Source organism: Halichondria panicea, chromosome 14, assembly GCF_963675165.1.
Source record: "Halichondria panicea chromosome 14, odHalPani1.1, whole genome shotgun sequence".
In the NCBI taxonomy this organism is placed as follows: domain Eukaryota; kingdom Metazoa; phylum Porifera; class Demospongiae; order Suberitida; family Halichondriidae; genus Halichondria; species Halichondria panicea.
This window is the reverse complement of record NC_087390.1, coordinates 2,716,012-2,738,892: the sequence shown is the minus strand read 5'-3', so window position 1 is coordinate 2,738,892 and position 22,881 is coordinate 2,716,012. Positions and strand designations below refer to the sequence as shown.

Sequence of the window (22,881 nt, the reverse complement as noted above, 5' to 3'; positions counted from 1 at the left end):
TCTTGTTGCACGACTTTACTGCATTGAACCAACTTTATACAGTTCTCCAGTCCGATGACAAGCTCAGACCGATAATCAACAGCTCTCCGTGTGATCAGCTGGGTAGCTTGCATTTGCATGGGTGAGCTAACAGTAGCTTGTAATCTTGGAGCAACAGTGTAAGTGCAGACATCTTGCAGTCCAATCACCAGCTCAGAACTGCTGTTTGATGCTTCTATAGAGAGACTACTGCATCCAGTGCTTTGCAAACTAAGCTCCATTGATGGTCTTGGTTGTAGTCTATAGCGTTATTTTAGAGATCACTGAACTTTTGTAAACACGCAGGCATAGGGAAACACCCATGAGTGAACTGCCAGATATGCATAGGGAGACACGGGCATTGTGGGCAACCCCCCCATAATCATGCCCATAAATTCAGGCATATGAATCTCATATTACACAGCCACAATAAACCACAGAGTATATACTTGTACAGCCATGCATTGAATCTCATTATAAGCCACAATAAACACAGAGTACTTGTACAGCCATGCATTGAATCTCATTATAAGCCACAATAAACACAGAGTACTTGTACAGCCATGCATTGAATCTCATTATAAGCCACAATAAACCACAGAGTACTTGTACAACCGTGCACTGAATCTCATTATAAGCCACAATAAACCACAGAGTACTTGTACAGCCATGCATTGAATCTCATTATAAGCCACAATAACCCACAGAGTACTTGTACAGCCATGAATGGTGCATTGCCCATACATGAATCTCATTGTTGCAATGGTTCATGGCTGTACAAGTACTCTGTGGTTTATTAATGTGTAGTGTCAATAAAACAAAACTGCACAATAGTCATATAATTGCTGTCAAAGGAAGGGACGTCTTTCCAACATGGCAGGGCAAGTCTCTTTGCTATCAATTGCTGCCCTTTGTGATGAGGACCAACGCTGCCCTTGTCGACAGGTGTGTTGTTCAGCTTGAGAGCTGTTCTGCCACGAGAGTGAGGCCTTCTCGCTTCAACAAGACAATATAATATTATATGTTAATCTGAACAACTTATACTCTTGCTATATAGCCAGCTAGCTCGATATAAATCTATGGCTAGATTTTAACACAGCAGAAACTTTTATACAGAGTCCAGGAGAAACAGCAAAATCTCTGCTTTTGTTTCCGGTTCCTAACCACGCCCAGATACAATCAATATACCAGGCTTGTATTATTTTACAATCCTTTTCGTTCTATGAAATCGGCCTGGGAACGAGGCTGTAGTTTAGTAGGCCAAAAATGTGAATAGCCATGCCATTATTATAATTTCACATCATTCCCAAGTAAACATGCACCCACATAAACAGAGTTTGTGTAGTACGTACAGCACCAGCAATGCACCATCCATATTCAAAGTGTGATATCCTGAAATCGTTCAGTTCCACTGAAGTACATGTACACCCACACACTGGCCTTTGGCTATAACACAACAATGGCTGCACCAACAAAGTGATTAGCATCACCTTAGTAACCAGCAGAGGGTATAGGACTTGATGACCTTCCGAGAGGACGGAATACCTGAGCCTGTGTGTGTGAGAGAAGGAGGGGGCAGGCGTAGATATAATTATATATAAGTAATTATTTTTATCTCAAGAAAGTATTAGTTTGTCCATAATAATTATTATGGTTCAGTATCAAAATGTTTGAAATCAATGGGAATTCTGCCAAACGAAACCAAACTAAGTTGTGTATGCAGTCAACACTCCTTACGTCAGTTATAGGGATATACTTAGTTGCCCAAAACTTCACTGACACTAACATGTAACTAATATTTGAATGTTTGCGCTAGCCAAGAAGTTTGCTGCAACTTTCTAAACATTCCATACATGTATGTAGCTCCTAGCAAACCCTATCAGGGTGTCATACAGGATTTTGAAGTAGAGGGGGGAAATGAGAAAAGTAACCAGAAAATGTTGCTAAAAAAAGGTCAACTGTTATGTCCACAGTCATAATTGAAAGGGGGGGGGGGGAATTGGAGCTAGTAGGGGGGGATATTCCCCCTTTCCCCCTGTATGACACCCTGCATGGTACATGTACATGCTCAGATCAAGGTTTTTAGGGGGCACTAAACTAACCCTATCAAGTACTAGATCATGTTTGCCATAAATACTGCAATTTGATTGGCTAAAGGAAGTGTTCTATCCAACTTAGAAAATCATGTACTTATTTATCATGTACTTACTTAGAAAATCATGTACTTCACTTAGAAAATCATGTAGCAAAGATTAGATAAGAACATCAAATCTGATTGGCTAAATACTCATGGTTGCTAGACACTGTTTAGGAAGTTTCCACATGATTTAGAAGTCCTCAGGGCTAGTAGAACCCTCACTGCGTTCGGGATACTACAACCATGCAGCCTTTTGGACTTCTAAATCATGTAGAAACTTCCTAAACAGTGTAACTATTATTTAGAGGGGCTATATAAGCAGTCTCACACCCACCCACCCACGTCCTCTGAGTAGTTAATCTGTGTGCTTGACTATACTGCCCCAATGGGTGTGGAGAGAGGTTGCCTAGGAGAGAGGTGAGTCATTAGTGGATACTCCGATTTTATGGCAATCAAATCGTACACTCACATGCAAATGTGGAGGGAGGGAGCAATACAAAAGAAAATGGCTTCTGTGCGGGGTCAATGTTTTTATGCTATGGTGCACATGCGCAAGCGAGGAATACGATAGTGTGTTGTGTGTGTCCATATCTGGCAATTTTACATACTATGCAGGGTATTGAAATAATATAGTTGACCTTTTTTAGCAAACTTTTCTGGTTACTTTTCTTAATTCCTCCCTCTACTTCAAAATCCTGTATGACACCCTGATAACAATACTTGTACTTTATACCCTCAAGCCCTGGGAAACTATGAGATTAATTATGGCTCATAATTCCCTGCTAAACACACACAAGTGGGATCTATAGTTACGTCAAGAGTAGATAAGAGTAAGAGTGTTGAACTGCTGTAGTAATCGTGGAACCGCATTTGCCTTGACATGCGTCATCACTGTCGTCACTATTCAATTAATGAGTGCTGTTAAGTAAACTGTGGTGTCTGTGGTTTGTAGCACTGAACTGCGCACAGCATGTGCAGTTTCTGGGAAGTGTTGCTAACATAGTACCGATTACTATCAAGTGATGACGCAGGAGCAGGAAATTGCTGTTACTAGCAGTTCAACACTCTTACTCTTATCTACTCTTGGTTACGTAATAATCTTTACCCACTCCACCCACAGATGCTCAAGCATACTAAAACAGTGTGCACTCACCAAGTAAGAGACTGCGACTACAAAGACTTGGGGTGCACCTACAAGGTATTTGCTATGATAATAGTACTCGCATATAATTATTACTCTGCTGCAGGGTACCATCAAGGAACTAACGAAGCATGCAAAGGAGTACCCCGCATATCACAATCAACTACTGGCCATAAAGCAATCTCTGATGGAGCATCAAATTGCCTCAGACAACAAAACAGACGCTCTGCAGTCGGAAATAACCAAAATTCGATCTGAGGTGCATTCACGACTACAACTAGTAACAGAGGCTGTGGTGAAAGCTGAGTCAGCAATTATCCAACTACAAGATAGACTTTTGGTATTACAAAACACTTCAAACCGCCAGTTGCGACGGAACATTCATTTGGAAGATCCCTGAAGTCACTAGGAGAAGACAAGAAGCTATATAACGGAGAAAACTGCTTCTCTGGATGGTCACTTTTTACAAACACTTCAAGTTACATTGCCCTCCAAACTAAGGCGAGCTATGGAAGATGAACTGCTTAAACTTAAAGTGCTTAAACTTAAAGTTGGTAAGAAAGGGTATTAACAATAAGTAATCCATTGAAAAACTTAGCCATGTTTTTTCCGTTGCATTATATTTGGTCATTATTCAGATTTGAGACATTTGGCAAAAGACTTGAGACCGCTGGCTGCGCAATGGAGATCACTAGGAGTGCATCTTGGAGTGCCCCCTGAAGAGCTCGACTGCATTGAGAGCCGAGTGGCCACTCCTGAGAACTGTTTCACTCGAGTACTTGAGCGATTCCTCTCCACCCACGCACACACTGGCACTGATGACAGGAGACTGTGTACATGGGTCATCATTGAGGCTCTGAGATTTCCGGCCATAGCCAAGGGCAACCTCTCTAGAGAAATTGAGAGTGGAAAAATCAGTAAGTTGAGAATTATTAGTACAGGCATTGTCGTTATTATCAGTGTAAAAGTACAAGAAATTCATAACCATGCAGTATATATATAGGTTGTATAAGGATTGGCAGAGCTTTTGTAAATTTTACGCCGTGGTGTGTAATGTGTGCACAAATTGATGAGCTGTTTTAGACATTCTCATGGACTGCTTTAATTGCTAATGAGACCAGTATATAGATCTAGTTGAAAATAATAGGTTAAAAATTAAAACTTGTCTTCGAAGGCGACAAAATCACTGTTTTTCAATCGATCTATATGTGCTTTATAATATATAGATTCACGATCATTCCCATAATATTATAATAAGGTTATTATGGTAAAAAGTTATTATATCCATTTTATCGCTGTGCGCATGCAATGTATAGCTCAACGCACGAGGTGAATGCTCTTGAGCATCTGTTTCACAGTTTTAGCTCAGTAATAATGATTGTGTTAGCTATATACATCTACTTTTTACAGGACCATTAATTTTGTTTACAATCTCTCAAAATCATACCCTCTCCCCACCCCGATCAGATCTTGTGTACACAGTACGTGGCCTTTTCCGAATTCTAGGCTGTTGCACAGCTCAATGGCAACAGTTTGCACTAGCACTGGGAATAAGCTCTGATTTCATTGACAGTTTAAAAATTGAGCAAAGTAACGTGAGTCAGTACTTTTCTGACATGCTGAGGTATTGGCTAGAAAACAGTGAGTGTTGTGTGGCTGATTTGGTGGACGCTATAAGGCATCTGGATCATAGGAACCTTGCTGACAAGATACAAGAAGAGTACTGTGGTAATTAAGGCTGATCAATTTATATAATTATATGTATGTCAATTATTTCGTAGGGAAATTTCTGGTAGTAAACTCACAAGACAAGAACATAATTATATCATTGAAAATACAAGATTGAAGTCACCATGCAGGACAAAATGATCCCCATAAGACTACGTAGTATACATTTATCAATTTTGAAATGTGCAGTGCTCTATTTTTATGAACCGTGCAAAACTTAATATGACTATATTGTGCGACATGCATAGTGTAAGAACCAGGTGTCATAATTTTAGGCCCCCCATGAGATTGGGCCCCGAATTTTAACATTCTAGGCCCCCTCTTAAAAGTTTAGGCCCCCCCCATTACAGCGCAACAGTCTGTAATTGAATGTGTATTCTCAAAAGTACGTACAACAACATAAAACCAGCTATATTACAATATTTACAGTCCATGCAGTAACAGTTGCTGAATGAAGCTCTCCTCACACGCACACATATCATGCAACTGGTGGTCACAGCCATCACAGCACCATTCCATGAATCAGTTCTCATGCAGCACGAAGCACATAGGGGCCAACTGTCCCAAATTGGTCAGCCAGATTACAAAGGAAACTGCTATTCACCTCATAATTATATCCCGGATTTTCAAGGTTGCTGCTTCTGAGCAGCTGCATGGGTTACTCCAAAAAGCTTATCAAGCCTGGACTACTCTTCAAACAATTAATGAGCTTTACACAAGAGAAACTAGCTGATCAGTCTAACAATTAGTGGGCATGCAGGACTCACTTGCTTGTGCACTTATATTACATGCATGTACTGTGATTCCACCATAGACAAAAGAGTTTCTCTCTTCTCTCTATATGGTTCCATATATTGAGAGCTGAGGTAGTGATGCTATATACTGCACTGGAGCATATCCACAACAATCGATCTAGGAAAACATATGGAAGAAGATATGAATTGTTGTCTTTGCACTGAAAATCGTGTGCTTTATAATTATTGTGAATTCACAAAATTTCGCCTTCTTTTGGCAGCCAGCCGTTCGGGGGATAACGCTACCATGTTTTATCCTGCTGGGAAAGTTGGAATGGCGAACCTAGCATGCAAATAATTTTATGGCGATAGCTATGCACAACATCGATTGTCTTACATGCAGGCAGATCCAACATTGCAGAGCTGCATACTTTTATACAGAGTCTTTGCATGCATGTCTCTTTGATACTTTGTCAAGTAATAGAGCTAACCTTACCATTATATTATATCTCTTTGAGTTCGTAATTGTTCTATCGTGCAGAAAAGGATAGCAGAAAAGAGGGGCCAGCCGCCTAGAGAATGGACCCCTTGGGGGGCCTAAACTGTTAACATTCTAGGTCGGGGGGCCTAAAATATTAAAATTCTAGGCCCTGGGGGGTGTAAACAGGGGGGGGGCCCAAAATTTTATGACACAGGGCCATTGTTTCCTAGCCTCGTTCCCAGGCCTTACTTTTTCTTGCTGTTGTCACTGTTCATCCATAAACATAAGAAAGACATAGTGAGGCAGCAAAGAAAGAAATGGGCGTACAGTTAAGAAAAAGTAAGGCCTGGTTTGGGAAATCGCGTGATCCACAAGGATTTTTATGAACGTGGGCGATATGTAGCCCACAATCGTGACGTAAGGTATTCTCCCACGCATTCAGAGTTAATTAATAAAACTGTACTGAACAATCACCAAGCTGTGCTGCAAGTCAGATCAGAGAACCAGCGTGGCCAGCTCTGGTGGCAGTAGCTACCTGCTATATGATAATGATGACTAAGCTATTCTACTATAGCATGTAGAAAGACACAAGAAAAGGTAATAGTCTGATTAGAATCTAAACACACAATCTAGACTAGTAGATCATCTAGCTAAGCCTAAGGTATAGCTAGCTATAGTGCTAGTGCTTGCAAACTTCCAGTTCCAAGTCCATGTCCAGCTTGCTGCAGGCAAAGTTTTATTAGTCGTAGACCTCTGCGTGGGCAGTCCAACATCTCTAGCTCAGTATGCCCACGCTCATTTTCACCCTTCTACCACCCTTCTACCCTCACGCGACTTCCCGATACAGGCTCTCCTTTTTCCTAACTCTACGTCTATTTCTTTCTTTATTCCTCCAATTAATACCGTATTTTATCTCATTGAACGAATAATACAGTATTTTATCTTATTGAAAGATTGTGATAAAGAACAGAAAAAGGAGAGCCTGTGTAGAGGCTAAAATAACCGTAGATCGTAGGGTATAGGTCGTAGGATAGTAGAACATTATAAATTAGTAGACCCTGTTTCTGTGTCTGATTGCATTCAAGGAGATGGCATGCTCAACAAGACTCCACTACTTATTCACCCCCTCCTGTTGCACGAATCTATCCTCAAGCAACTGCTCTTATTGATACTGTTGGACCACTTGTGCACTCTTCACAACGGCAACATTTTTTATGAGCATTCACGATTAAATCTCTCCCCTGCACAAACTGGAGGGGGCACTTCCATATTTATAGATCTATAGATTAGCCGTCTCATGGTCCATGAAATGGAGCATTTGTACACACCTTTACTGCTGAACAAGCTGTTAGTGAGGCGCAACAATCGATCATATCGATCATCAAGACGACAGACTAAACTTAGACAAGGCACTGTACTAGTACTGTATACATCTGTTCCTGACAAGATAGAGTCTACCATCTGATAGAATACAACCACTACCAACCTAACACACTCTTATTCGCAAGGGTGGCAATGGATCGATATTTATCAAGAATGTGAATGGATTGGCTTTGGCAGTAAAGAAGACTATAGTTATCGCAGCAAAGAGTACGCAATCATTACGAAAATCCGCCACAAAAACATAGTCCCCCGGCGTATGTTTGGGCATAGATTGAAGAGTAATGTTATATGTTCCCAAGGCTGTTTTAGAGCTATTGGAACATATAACGTGTAAGCGTGCTGGTTATGACTACTACAATAGGTATAGACCTTGAAATATAAGTGAGTTGTACGGAGGACTAAGCACAGTTACTTGTAGTTTATTATGCACTGAGTGTAGAAATAGATATTGTTGTGATGGCCTCGATTAAACCGCAGCATAGCGCGGATGTTACTCGAGATACCAACCGTTTTCTATCCCTCTTAACTCTTCAATCTATGGTTTGGGATAAAGAACACAAAGAAAGCAAAAGGAGATTTTTTGTTTATCACTACCTGCCCAAACTCAGTGGTGATATGGCTAGATTGGTGACCGATAAAGAAGAACTTAGTCTGCACGATTTCCATAAACGTCATCATAAAAACCCTCGAGCAATGGGTGTTGCTGTCGGAAACGTCAAATACATTCTCTTACAAGTGCTTCAAGGATTGAATTATTTGCACGACAATCATCAATGCATCCATAGGAATGTGAAGGCCAGCAACGTGCTCATAAAGTTCTTCTGTAATTGTGATAATCCTGTTCAATGCTCGTGTGATGTCAAGTATCAAGTGAGTGGTGTGGTCTTGGTGTGTGTGGGTGTGTGTGGTTTCACACTTTTACACATAATTATCAATTTAGGGTATAATTGCTTTGCCTTTATTGTTCAACCTTATAATCAGCGTGCATGATAAATCTGGATCCACAATCACCTGTACATTTGATGTACTTGTACTGAATACTTAATTCATGTACCTTAAAATACTTAATTTTGTTGATTAATCATCTCTCTGTACGTCTGTAGGTGGTCATCTGTGACTTCGATGCTGCGCTAGAATTGGACTCATCTTCTCGAATACCTCCCACCACCACTCACTCATCACGCTCACAAGCTAAACAGGTAAGAATACTGACATCTTAAAATCAGCCTATATTCATCATTTTGCTAATGAGTACTGTACATAATGGGCCTATTGCGATAATTATACTTATTAGAGTATAGCATTGTTCTCTTTTTGTCATACTCTTTTTTGCATTATGTATTGTTTCATTGTATTCTCCAATACCATATCACGTGTTGATCTGTCCCTGCCCCCCCCCCCCAGTACGAGATTGTTCCGGTGGGTACAAATGGGTTCCGATCGCCTGAATCCAGTATACTCATGATTGCTAATTCCCCTGATGCGTTCTCTCCACCCCTCTCCACTAAGGCGGACATCTACAGCTTTGGTATTCTCTCAATGCGACTCATGATGAGCACGGACACTCCGTACAGTCAGCGGGCTATGTCCACACTGTTGTTATATTACCATCAGAGCCTGGGGGTCAGTGAGGGGAGACTCAAAAGCCCCAGTGTGTGGAGGGTGGAAGAAAGTACAGTACTGAAGTTGCTCAAGGTGAGCATTGCAATGTGTATGTAGCCCATTGGTTGCTTTGTGCCTCTGTTGCGCATACGGTCTTTATCTGCGTGTGTAGTGCAAGTAAGAGCTTGCAGCCATTAATAATTACGAATTTTGAACTTTTGGCTTCATTTTTAGCAACAGCATGGTGTACCATTTCCCACTCTTTTCACCATTTCCCCGTATATATGTAGTAAAGTATATTCACAGTGTATGTATAGCTGAGCATGTAGCTTCATTGCCTACACTGAGGCATCAGCACCCGTGGTGCTTTCATTATGCACCTATCAATGTCAGTCCCCACTATCCCCCTTGCGGGGCATAGTGGGGACATAGTGGGATTTGATTCAGCAAGTAACCCTGAGGTGCGGGATAGGGTGGGGAATTTGACTTCCTCAATATACAAACTTATAGCAGTAATATCCGGAAAAGTATAGCACATGCACGCGTGTAGTCAAATCCCGGGGTTGTTAAGTGGGGGTATGGGAGGAGAAGTGGGGATTTGATTTCAACCAGGCCCCCTGGGGTGGGGCAGTTGATATTGATGTAAATCAAATCCCCACTAAACCCCGACATAGCCCGCATGAGGGGTAGTGGGGACTGAATTGATATACCCAAGGCGCGCGTGGGCGGCCACGGGTATAGTAGTCGTTTGGTTTGGTAATTTCTGGGTCTGCTCACCTGGCTGCCACAGCACTGCGTTTATAGCTTGGATAGCCTTCACACAGTAAGTTAATGGTAGATTTCGATGTTTGAGCTTTGTTGTCGAATAAAAGCGAGCAAAAACTAACTTGCACGTTGGCAGCTAGCTAGCTAACTACACGCGGCCTTTATTCGAGGCAACCTCCGTATTTACAGCTGAAGTGATCCAGTACCAAAAACAGTGGAAAAGGGTCACTACAATAGAAAGCTAGAATTGTGACTTGTTTGTTGTCTGTTAGCTGACTCTGGGATCCTACTCTATCCAAGAGTCATACTTCTCTGAGACTCCAGGTTTCTTTGCTGTGATCCTAGACTAGCCTAGTTCACCTCATGTACCACTAAAACTCTGTTCTCAATGTTTCAGCATGCCTCCAGTCTGGTTTAGTTTTATTGCTCCTGAGTTGCTGTGCTAAACAGCTCAGTCATACATCACTACATGCACTGCATTATATCCCTATTCTGGTTTCTTTATAATCATGTCACCAGCCGAGGATTTGCACTTCAGTGCTCTAGTTTTTTGCTCTGAAGTCTGAGCTTGTATCGATCCAGTGTGCAGTACTATACCATACCAACAATAATTATAATTATGTGTGTGTGCCTATTTCTCTTCCAAGTTTCCTTGTAGTTGTGATAATTTGTATTGAAGCATACACTGGATAGTTAATTATTTTATTAGTGGGCAACCTGGAATATTGACTGAAATAATTGCATACCGTATAGTTAATTATTTATTAGTGGGCAACCTGGAATATTGACTGAAGTAATTATTGAGGTTCATTATTGTGTGATCTTGATTTCTGCAGCTCCACAAGCTCAATGCAAGGATGAGATGGTTAAGAGGAGCCTATGAATTTGCCAGCAAGTGTCTATTAGTGGATCCAGAGGAACGGCCATCAGCAAGCTCTCTTCTCAAGGATCCATTCCTTAATTGTCACATGTGCAGAATAAAGAGATACAAACGATTCGAATGTGCTTGTTTCTGAGGACATGGCAAAGCATCTAACATCGATCTGATTTTGATTGATTGCAATTAAGAATAAAATCACCCCCTACCAAGCAACGTATACTTTTTTGAAAGACCCTCTCCCAAATTTGGTCAACCATCGTGTCACAGTTAATTCAGATCTTGATTCCGAATATAAATGATGAAGAGCGTAAAATTAGAAACATAATAGATTTGTATATACTTGACTGAAGAGCGTAAAATTAATAAGAAAACATAATAGATTAATTGATTTGTACTTGGCAATTGATTGTACTTAGCGGTATATGTTATAATTATTGTACTTGAATAAATGAAAATAAAAAGAGTTCACATTGGATGTGACGTCCTGTCTACCTACAGTGCCTGTAATCTAGAGAATATAGAATACCACAATTTTGTGAGGGTATATACAGTAGTTGCATGTACTTTAAAATAATGCAGGAGTTTCGACAATGCTCACATCTGCAGGGTGCCAGATCACGTCCAGTGGGTCTCTGGGGACAATCTACAGGGAATGGAAGACAACTAAGTATAAAGAAACATTCCCACACAATATAATGGAGGTGTACTATACCCTAGCTCGTGGGTGTATTATATGAATTATATTATTGTACATTATTGTAGAATAAATTATTGTTAAGCCGACTTATATAGATTGATGAGGTAAGCAGTTGAAAGGTTTCAGAGTGTAGAACAGCGCAATATAGAGTCGGGTTCAGCGTTCCATATATGGAACGCTTTGCACCACTGGTCTTATGGAGCGCTCAACCCTCAACGCTGTTTTGATGTTGCAAAGACTAGTGGGACAGTGAATAAATTGAAGTATCAACAAAAATCTTGCGAGTTCAACCAAGACTCAAAAATCGACATTTACATGCAGGAAATCACTTATCACTGAACTTAAGGCATGCATGCATGTTTATCATAGCCCGTTCATGTCAATTGGACAGTTAAGTTGTTCCTAAGTCACTCCCACAAATGTTTTTTACTATTACACTGAGTAGACTCCAGTTAGTCCGGCCACCCATGGGACAGACAGTGCAGTTTGGCTGCAATAGCGAGGTAGCAGCATTTCAGAAGTAGCCGCAGCTAAATATAGCTGCCCTGCCTTGAATCTAATGACTAATTTTGCGGTTTTGTCTCAAGGATAATGAACTATTTATTTTAAGTGTATAATCTGCGAAATCACACCCAAAACGTCATATCTGGCCATATTAACTTTGGGATCGTCAGAACTGACCAGCATACGCAGAAGAGTGTGTCCTGTATGCATGTGTACTGTAGTTGCAGCAAAAGGTTAATTTATTAAGAAAGCCTGATTCGCTTGGCTAAGCGTTTGCGGTAGACACATTAAACGAGCGTGATTATTCTTAATGCCCGCGCGCAGTTAAACAAATAACCACCAACAATTTTTCTGCGCAAGGTCAAAAGTCAACGAATCCTGTCTGCATTCTAATTAACACAACGTGTTACTTTTGTTTAAATGGCCATCAACAAAGGTGAGTTGGATTTGACTATAATTATGCTAGTGATTTAGATAGACACGCTCTTCAAGAGTAGCTCTATAGGACTAAATCCCTCACCTGCACTGTGCATTGGCGGCCAATTCAACAAAAGAAATACGTTGCGTTAATTATAATGCAGACTTAATTATCGAAGCATATAGTAGCAACTTATCAAAGCAACTTATCAAAGCAAAAGGAAGTGCATGTATTAGATAATGGATGCATCTGGTACAGTATAATTATACTTTAGTTACTAGTAGCCCAGAATCTAGCCTCGATTCCAGGCCGCTTGAACAAGGCGGCCTGGTATACCTTGTATGCGCATGCGCGAAATAATTGACAACAATTTCATCATACAAATTGTAAAAAAACGGACAAAGTTACAAAAGGGAATAATACGTATGACAATGTGACCACAATGGCAGCTTTCAGAGACACTAATCAAAGTAGAATAATTATGCTGCAGCAGTGTTGCTTCTTCTAGCTCTGTTTATCAAAGAGACAGTTTAAGAAAGCCTCCCAGACAGCTAGAGCTGCCAGCTATGAAGAGTGGTTGACTCTTTAATACATCAGTAGATCTTGAGTGAATAACTTCCTGAGTGTTGAGTTAAAGCTTATTAAAAGCTTTAAGGAGTAATCATTAGCTTCTTTATCTTCAGCAATGACTTCTTGTCGAACATAAAGGCAAGATTTAGTAGCAGAACACTTGCCTGGTCTATATTACCACAGCCTCATCAGGGGACCCACAGGAACACATCATGCCTTTCCTATAACATCTGTAGCCTTACAGTGTAGGGTGTCATTAAGTAGAGACTTGGCTTGATACAATAAAGGGCGTAAGAACTCAGTCATTTTTGCACAATAATTTTATGTAACGGACTGAAAAATCAGAATACAAATAGTATACGGTTTATTTTACTGACAGTATCCACAAATACACGGATTACCCCCTTTTTGGGGTAATGTACACGCATGCGCATACAAGGTATACCAGGCCGCCTTCTTCAAGCGGCCTGGAATCGAGGCTACCCAGAATCCAGCAATCTGATTGGTCAGTACAGGGTTTATATTTCCCATATTAACCTGTAAATTCTCATATAAACCTGTAATTTTCATGTTCACAACAACCATTCATTATTAATTTTTGTGTTTTTCAAACATGTTTTTTGTAGATTGTATTATAAAAAACAATGAGAAGTAACTGTTCTGTTTTTGGTAATGACAAAAAATTATAATGTTCAGTCGCTGTCTAGTAGCAGCAGTTGCACGGAGTATGTATTAGAGGTTCAGCCTTCTTTTGTGACCCTAGTCCAGCTCTCTGCAAGCGCTTCATTTCGGAGTTTAGGCACACTCGAAAGTCAGCAAAACAAGCATCCTTGAACAGGTCAATCCCGGGATTTCCATTCTAATTATTCACCTTATGCAGATATCACTATCCAAACTGTACACTGCACCTGCCGTGATAAGAGGCCTGCAGATACTTTGCTTCATTCGCTTTGAGTTAGGTAGAGAAGATTGTGCAGGTTCTGTTGGCTCGTCCAGCTCCTCCTCCTTTCTTTGTTCTGTAGAAAGAGTAGCCAGCTCTGCCTCCACATTTATGTCATAGAGGGCGGGGTCTATGGGCTCGGTCATTATTATACCGAGTACTTCTTCAGAAAAGAGCTTGTCTAGGCCTAGGTCTTCGTCCACGTCCATTCTTTCAGTTAGTTTTTGAAATGAACCTAGCAACTAAACTCGTTAGATACTGTTTAGTCGGTATCTATGGGAATTATAAGCCCGCAGGCACTCGTAGTATCCTCGCTTCGCTCGGGATACTACAGCAGGCCTTTGGGCTTATAATTCCCATAGATACCTCCTAAACAGTATCTAACTATTATGTATATATAGCGGGTAATTTTTGTGGGGTTAATATTTCGTTGTTTTCGTGGGCAAAGCTGACCTATTTTACCACGAAAACATTTTGGCACGGTTAACAGGAACGCATGCAATACAGTGCACGATAAAGTCATAATCAACACGTTCATGGTAAACGAACTCCCCCTATAAACGGTAGAAGGAAAATACCCAGAAACTTAACAATACAAATAGCAAGATCTATACCAAGAGACCTCTAACCTATCACGGCATGTGCTCAGATCAAGTCTTATATAGAGGGGCCAAAATCCACTAAACCAAAAGCCAAGCAGTCTCACAGTATACCCTACACCCACTCACGTCCTCTGAGTCGTTGATCTGTGTGATGGTGGCTGTCTTGGTGATGGTCTGGTCCACTCCCTCTATGAGCACCCAGTTACCAGCCGGCACTCGACTGATCTCAACTTGATAGTTGGCTTCAGAGATCCATAGACGACCAACCTGAGAGAACAAGGAGGCAAGGTTGCAATCAAAAACAGCAAAAGACGGGTCGTGTACATGATACATGCATGTAGGTTGGTACGTGTTGGTTAGTAGTAGGTAGGTATACCGTATACGAAATAGCATTAAGTAATACAATGCCTTCTACTGTATCAAAGGAGGTGTTATGATCATGTAAATGCATTTAGATATACAATGGCTTAATTGATACAAAACTGGGTGGGCTATTTTATACACATTGTCAAGAGTTAAAACGAATGTTGCTTTATTGCTGGTGCCCAGAGTCATCATGCAACAGCTGCTGTAGTTTAGACATTGTGCATAACAAAGGTGTGGTATGTAGTCCTGTTCAGTGAGAAATGCACACATTAAATTTATACGGTAGTGTGCTTGTGTGTGCGTGTGTGTGTGGCTAAGTCGCATTTCTTGGATAGAAATTTGTGCCAGTGCAGCCTTTTAAAACAGTGCGTAGTAAAATTGTCCATAGAGTGTTTCTACTCTACTTACTAGTTCTGCACTAGAAAGCTAGCTATAATAGTGAGGAAAGAGCTGCAAAGCTGCACTTAGCTGTTTCATGCAACAGGCCGGCCTCTTTTTTAGCAACGATCATAATTATGGTCGATGATCAATGCCCATCTTTTGCACCACATACTAGCTGATGTAAATTATGATGTTAATTGTGCTCTCACTGTAGTCCCCTCTACTCTCTACCCACCTCGAAGTCATCATATCCTGTTTGAATTGAGGCTGCCATAGTTTCTGTTTACGAGTTGTGAAATCCATGGGACTCTGTCGGCTATATGTGCATGACTTTTATATTCCTTGTTGGGAAGTTGTTCAAACGTTATTACAAAAGGTTAGGGACATTGTGACTTCCTCAATCAATATTTTTTGTCTGCACTCCTCGTATGACTGTAATCTATTCCATTTGGCCGCTATCCACCTTGCTTTCATCAATATAGACCTACTTGGAAGACATCTGACAAAGATAGGTCTAGCTACAAGTAAAATCTCGTGCAGTGACCAATCAGATTGCATGCACCATTTGTGACAAGCATATTAATAGTTTAGATCATGTGGGCTAACTTTGGCTCTAGCCTAAAGTTTCAAACCCAGATATAGCACTATATATAATGTGACACATTACTATAGCAACATTACCTGTACATACAAGATGATCAAAATGAACAGGAATTACATTATATGCTTCACGCTTATTCCTTTTATACTCAAACGTTTTATTTGTGGAATTAAGATGAGCAACTACTGTAAGGTTTGTTGCAGTACATTTCTAGGATGATAGTATAGTCACATGTGAAGTAGGCTCCTGTATACGTGCTAGCTACGTGATGTAATATTGTTCTGATCAGCTAGCATAATATTGAGCAGAACAATAATTTTATTGCATTACATAGTAAGTATAATCTACCAACCCTAAAACATGTATGAGAGCACTCACCCAGCCCTTCTGAAGCATCCACAAACAGTACGAGACCATCACAGAGCCTGAAGGCAGCAGTCACCTCAGAGGAGAAGTTCACATGCCCTGTAGTGTGAAATACGTTGATCAGGTACAACTTGCTACGAGGGTCCAGCATCATGAGGGAGAGGGGCGTGGCCTTGATGCTCAAGCCACACTGCAAGGGGGAGGGGCTAGTTTTAAAGAGTAAACTGCTTTAAGTAAACAAACAAGCAAGAGCATACAAACAAATGGTAAGAAAACAATAATCTAATGTAAGGAGGCCGCTCATTAGAGGGTTCAGTAAGTGCGAATATCTCCGAACTAAGATTAATTGGAGGCCCTCTGTTGTACAATAGAAATTCCAAGAAGGCAACTTATCGAATTCATACAGTAAATGCAATGAAAACCACACAAGTACATTTGTATACACTAGCTTAGACAAACTCACAAACCTGGTAGAATACAATGTGATATCCTGTTGTACTTCGACCCCCACAGCTCTAGTGGGACCAAACGTCTCAATACACTCTTAAGGAACCAACCCCTATGTGATAATGAACAGAATGCAAAACAAGTGTACGTATATGTTAGGGCAGTAGAAATCAGTAGAACTAACGCATATGTTATCGGATTGAAGTTGCATTTATTGTTGAGGTGGTCCTGTAATTGACTCCAAATAAAAATTAAGTACAGGTTTGTCTGCCAACCTTCTTTACCTTGATGGTACCCTACACACGAATAAGAGCATAAAACATCACATAATTATAGGAGTGCATATAAGTCGAAAAGTGAATAAATGCTGTGTGAATGTACCTTGTAGGTGCACCATAAGTCTTTGTAGTCGCATTCTCTTACTTGGTGAGTGCACACTGTTCTAGTATGCTTGAGCATCTGTGGAGGGAGTGGGTAAAGATCAATAACTAAACAAACTCAATTTTAGTATCATGCACTATAACACAGGAAATTATGTTGTAAAATATACTAAGATCAATAACCAATTTTAGAATATAACACAAAATGTACTAAAAAGGCAATTTATCGAATTAGCCTCTGACATCAGAACTCACCTCTCTCCTAGGTAACCTTTCCCCACACCCATTGGGGCAGTAGTCTAGTGCCATCTCACACTCCTTCTGAATGTGAATCTGTGTGTTTGGGAATCGTGATGATTAGTTGGGAGTTCTAAACGGCTATACGTGCAGCTATTATAATAGTGACTCTTAAGAAGCACAGTAAGGTTTTCTATATTATTATGGATGAATAACTGATGTCTTCATTGAGGGTGTGTTGTCCCACACCATCGACAAGTAATCGGGTTGCAGTTGCATTTATTGTTGAGGTGGTCCTGTAATTGACTTCTACAGTTCCTCTTTACAGCTGCATATTTGAGTTAGGGCATTGTACTGATCCAAACTTGCAGGAATTATTATACTCCTAAAGAAAAAACAGACAAAAAACACCGTAAACAACAAACTGGCATCAAAAGAAGAGTTAGATAGTTGACTATACCAGCACATAAACTGAGACATTTGTCATTTTAACAATTAGTTGTTGACTACCAACACAGATACTGAGACATTAGTCATTCACAATTAGTTGTTTTGTGCACCAAAAGTCTGCACACCATCATATCATGCAGTACCATATTAAAATGGTCTTAGCCAAGTGAAAATGTATATGGATGCAGGACCCGCGCATATCATAAGCCATAACAAAACCAAGAGGTCTACATGTATATACGTACCTGTATACAATGCAATACCTGAATCTAAGCGCCAAGTGGAAATGAATGCAGACCGTCATATCATGAGTTAGTATCCTATCATCAAGGGAAACCCCATACCAGTTCACGAAAGTGAGGGGAAACATTTCATATCTTGCTACATGCAAAGTCAGTATTGCCAAACAAACACACAAGTGATGGGGTTAAAGTTGCATTTATTGTTGAGGTGGTCCTGTAATTGACTCCTACTCTTTACAGCCGTATGTTTAGTTGGGGCATTGTACTGCTCCAAACTTGCAGGAATTCTTATGCTCCACAGAAAACACAGACAAAGAACACTGTAAACAACAAACTGGCAGAGAAAACATCAATCCAAATAGTTCTCCATCAACACAGTCCAAAATTATAGTCTAGTGCATCCCACACTCCTTCTGAATTTGTGTGTTAGCCATAGGGAACCATTAATCAGTTGGGATTCTAATCGTATATATGTGCTAACGTGCATAGTTAAGTATCAATTACGTTAAGTCTTTGTAGTTGCATGCATGGTGAGTCTGCTTGAGCATCTGTGTCGGGAAGTGGATAACGATCATTAACTAAACAACCTTCATTTTAGGGTATAATTTATTCATTGAGACTGGGAAATGATATCTCAGGATCTTGTGTTCTAACCACATCTCCGAACTGACCTCTCTCCTAGGCACCTCTCCCCACAAGTAGTCTAGTGCCCTCTCACAGTCGTGAATCTGTGTGTTTGGGAACCATGATAATTAGTTGATAATTAGTTGGGATCGTAGCTATGGTTTGTGTGTTTCTATATTTGATAAAGAAGCACAGTTACGTTTTCTGAATAACTTACTTAAAGGCCAAGGTACGTACTATTTTTGAGACAAACACTCCATTTGGGAATTTCCTCTACTCATAACTTCAGCTATAAATACAATCATGGGAGTTCCAACAATGAACATCTCTGCTGTATAGGTATAGGTATAGCTCAATCAACTACTGGGGTTTATTGTTAAGTGACACGTCGGTTACTGATAAAGAGGTTGTTAAAGTCCACACACCTCGTTTTGATCATGAACTCCCTGGCGAGGTGGGGGACAGGCTGTGGCTCCAGGGGGACGAATTACTATGCTCTTGCCCAGTGGGTCTCCGGGGACAATCTACAGGGGATATTAAAGCATTGGATATTTCAAACTTACGCTAACAAATTCATGAGAGTGTATAAACAAGCTCAGAATGTCTCGGATACATCTGTTGGATGCTAATCTTGCATGAAAACACCTGTTTATTGTTATAGAGATGAGCACAATAAAACACACTTTATTGCATATTATTATAATCGAGCTGGTTGAGTGGCCAAAACAATCACATTTAACAGTCTAGGTAATGTAAGCAGTAGAAGAGGGGTGCGAAAGAAAATAGGTACTTTATTACAAATGCTCCCCCCCCACCCCCCCTACCACTAGCTCACCTGCTTGGGAATTGCAGGCCTTCCAAGTGTTTTTACTGTGAGAGAAGTCTCTTGCAGCTATACATTGTAAGCTAACCACCTGGTAGGGGTAAATGGATATCAGATACACATGTTTTGCACCTCAGTTTACGCTATTTCCCATTTTCCCTACCCATGACATTCATAGCCTTTTTTAACTGCAGCATCTTTACCCAGTGCAAGTATGAAGACTGTACTATCTATAATAAATTGACAGCTAAAACACACGTACAGTGTGTAGTACATGCAGCAGAGTCCGTGTACATACAGTGATAAATGCTGAGTAGGCAATATGGGTTGGTAGAGATATTACCTGCTATTCTTTTATGCTCAAGTTAACAGCCTATTATTCTTTTCAAATTGCCTATTATTCCCACATAATTGGCAAAAAAAATGACATTAGATTCATGATGAACGCGACATATTTAGAGCTGTACTAACTCAACAATGTTTAAAGCTCAGGTTATGAATCTCATTAAGCCACCATGCATAGCTGATATTCGTGCTAAATAACTTGTCTCGAGGCAGTTAGTTACCTAAATATTATTCCTATGGATATCATTAGTATTTTGTTTCACAGATAATTAACGACGATATCATGATAAGCTGTACTACTCACCTCAGAAGGCAGAGTGTCATCCAACAGAATGTTGGGTCCGGTACCCAGATGAAGCGAGCTCCCAACAGGTCCCAATCGAACTTTATCTGGAAGAACCTCCAATCTTCTTAGCTATCTGCACCACCTCCCCTTCAATGTCCTCGACCAGTCCCTTCTCCGGAGGATCAGTTTGTTCCTGGAAGGGGGAGGAGGATAGGAAATGATGAGGTGTGCACCAAACATGCATGGCCTTACTGCACACCACCATGCATATCAGCACCATTAAAATGGTCAAGTGAAAATGCATGCGGACCCGTGCATATCATAAGCCATAAAACATTAAAAAACCAAGTTACACGTACATTTACACATTACACAATTTGCACGAATGAGAGAATGAAAATAGTCTTAGCCAAGTGGAAATGCATGCAGATCGTCATATCAGAAGTCAGTAATGGCAAACAAACATAATGCAATAAGACAAAACTAGAAGCAAGGGGTATGCGAAAGAAACACTATATATAAAGAGATATCACAAAGGTAAAATAATAAAATAATCTCTTTGCAGTTATCGGTGAATCAGAATGTCTCTTTTAGCCAGCGTCATCCCTCCACTTGCAGCGCAGTCAGTTTCTTGTTGCACGACTTTAGTGCATCGAACCAACTGGATACAGTTCTGCGGTCCAGTGACAAGCTCAGATCGATAATCAGCCCTCGTGATCAGCTGGGTAGCTTGCACTTGCATGGGTGAGCTAACAAATCTTGGAGCAACAGTGCAAGTGTAGACTTTGGTAGTGTTCTGCAGTCCAATCACCAGCTCAAAACAGCTTCTTGATGCTTCACTGCATTCTATAGAGAGACTATTGCATCCAGTACTTTGCAAACTATAGCTAAGATCCATTGATACTTGGTCTTGGGTGCAGGAAAAATGCTTGAGACTGGCTTGTTAATTGCATCATAATTGGAGCTATTATGTAGACTGAACTTATGCATTGCATGTCAGTAAGTATTTATGCATAGCAGCTTATATACACACCTATAATGACCAGTATATACCACACACCTGTAATGACCAGTATATACCACACACCTATAATGACCAGTATATACCACACACCTATAATGACCATGCAGTATATACCACACACCTATAATGACCAGTATATATACCACACACCTATAATGACCAGTATATACCACACACCTATAATGACCAGTATATACCACACACCTATAATGACCAGTATAGGTAGGACTTGTTGACCATTTAATACCTTGGGAAATTCCAATGGATTTGCTGGCTCCACAGTGATCTTTATCACAGAGTTTTAAACTTGAAAGGACGGAATATCTGAGCCTGTGTGTGAGGGAGGGAGATGACTAAAAGATGAAGCATTTAGCAAAACTTATACTGCCAGTTATTGGGTGTATAGTAACCTAGCTAAGTTATAAAATGATGAAGGTAATTCTTACTAGAGCAGAGGGTGCCTTAAAACAAACATTTAGCTGGAGTTAATGTGCAGACAAGATAGCCCAAGCCAACCAAGCGATAGGTTTGTGGCCACGTGGGTATAAATGCACTTGTTTGATCTTGACCTTTTTAAATTAGTGATTTGCTCTAGACCCATGCATCACTTGACAGTGTGTGGCACACACACACAATGGTATAGTGCCAGATGATGTATTCATGCCACATATATATACTGGTATGTAGCAGTGACTTTAATATAATTATGCCATTAGCAAATTTCATCCATAAGTGCATTATCAAATCTTACCAACAGTGCATGTCAGTAGTGTGTCTACACAGGCGATTGTAAGCAGGCAAACACAATTGTAAAAATTGTCAGTAAGTCAGTGTCACCTGAAGTATAGTGAGTGTCCACATCTCCCACAGTCATGCAGAGCGAATATCTTATAAAGTGGGGAACTCGACAAAGTTGCGGGCCGCGTCCACACTGGGGGGCTTACGAGTGAATGTACGTCTGAAGGAGAGGGGATAAAAGTACAAGTATTTAATACAGATGTAAAGTTGCACATTCAAGCTAGTGTGTGAGTGTAAGTATTGCACACAATCAAGCAAAATCAACAGCTATAAGGTGATTTGTAATCATAATTATATGTATACTACCTGGAAGGAAAAGTCAACTCACCCACATAGCATATAGTTGACAGTTTGGCTCCATGAGCAATTCCCTGTACCTGCTTGTAGTAGTCGTTGCTGAGTTGCAAGCAAACACAGAAAATAAACGACCAATGAATACTGAATGCTGTGCACACACTTTGACCAGGTTCCTAAACATATTATGTTTTTGCAGCAGTGATTTCACGTTCTCTTTTTAACTCTGTACAATGGTGGTCATGTGATTTAGGGACGGAGAATCCACTGTGTATAGTATTGAGAGGTTGATTAGACATTGCCATGGAAACTCGGCCCAGTTAGCTTTTGCAGTAGCTGCTCTCATTCAATCTCAGAAGCATTTATGCAATGGTATGCATAATAAAGATCAAAGGGAAGTCTACTAAACGTATAATTATGATTTAGAGATAAGAGGGTGCTCCCTACGACACTGTATCGTTTACAATGCACTATGCACTGTATAATTCAACAAAGCATTGCGTACGTGCAGATCAATTTTCACAGTACTTATTGCACAATGCTAAAAGCTAGATCTAGAATTCCAGGGGCCGGGGCAACTGTCGGTTGATTCATGATACTATAGTATAGAGGATGCG

The 22,881-nt window shown here is 40.4% G+C and overlaps 2 protein-coding genes and 2 long non-coding RNA genes across 8 annotated transcripts; 2 read left to right on the top strand and 2 right to left on the bottom strand.

Annotated features, from left to right (window-relative positions):
* Positions 1-2,534: 2,534 nt before the first annotated feature.
* On the top strand, positions 2,535-3,465 carry LOC135347196 (uncharacterized). The gene is made up of 3 exons (XR_010398310.1): positions 2,535-2,572; positions 3,276-3,353; positions 3,403-3,465. It is a non-coding gene; the product is annotated as an uncharacterized LOC135347196 (long non-coding RNA).
* Positions 3,466-8,141: 4,676 nt separating this feature from the next.
* LOC135347548 (probable serine/threonine-protein kinase mkcD) lies at positions 8,142-11,360 on the top strand. The gene is made up of 4 exons (XM_064545587.1): positions 8,142-8,492; positions 8,726-8,821; positions 9,027-9,317; positions 10,826-11,360. Exons 1-4 carry the CDS (start codon positions 8,160-8,162, stop codon positions 11,003-11,005), a joined length of 900 nt encoding a protein of 299 aa, XP_064401657.1. The 5' UTR covers positions 8,142-8,159; the 3' UTR covers positions 11,006-11,360.
* LOC135347557 (116 kDa U5 small nuclear ribonucleoprotein component-like) lies at positions 11,178-17,514 on the bottom strand. Of its 5 annotated transcripts, none has more exons than XR_010398444.1 (7): positions 17,397-17,493; positions 17,143-17,220; positions 16,946-17,057; positions 16,778-16,873; positions 16,327-16,504; positions 14,727-14,867; positions 11,178-11,512 (listed from the first exon to the last, which is right to left on the bottom strand). XR_010398444.1 is itself a non-coding variant. In XM_064545600.1 (6 exons), the coding sequence occupies exons 4-6, from the start codon at positions 16,363-16,365 to the stop codon at positions 11,435-11,437; spliced, it is 258 nt and encodes an 85-aa protein (XP_064401670.1). In that variant the 5' UTR covers positions 16,366-16,504; positions 16,782-17,057; positions 17,143-17,220; positions 17,397-17,479; the 3' UTR covers positions 11,178-11,434. The 5 variants fall into 5 exon arrangements, 2 of the variants coding, with proteins under 2 accessions (XP_064401670.1, XP_064401671.1); XR_010398443.1 differs by having other exon boundaries at positions 16,782-16,873; positions 17,397-17,492; XM_064545600.1 differs by having other exon boundaries at positions 16,782-17,057; positions 17,397-17,479.
* Positions 17,515-18,601: 1,087 nt separating this feature from the next.
* Positions 18,602-22,780, bottom strand: LOC135347570 (uncharacterized). Its single transcript, XR_010398462.1, has 8 exons — positions 22,428-22,780; positions 22,299-22,366; positions 22,010-22,130; positions 21,420-21,502; positions 20,167-20,341; positions 19,530-19,608; positions 19,120-19,218; positions 18,602-18,798 (listed from the first exon to the last, which is right to left on the bottom strand). It is a non-coding gene; the product is annotated as an uncharacterized LOC135347570 (long non-coding RNA).
* Between the last annotated feature and the right edge of the window lie 101 nt (positions 22,781-22,881).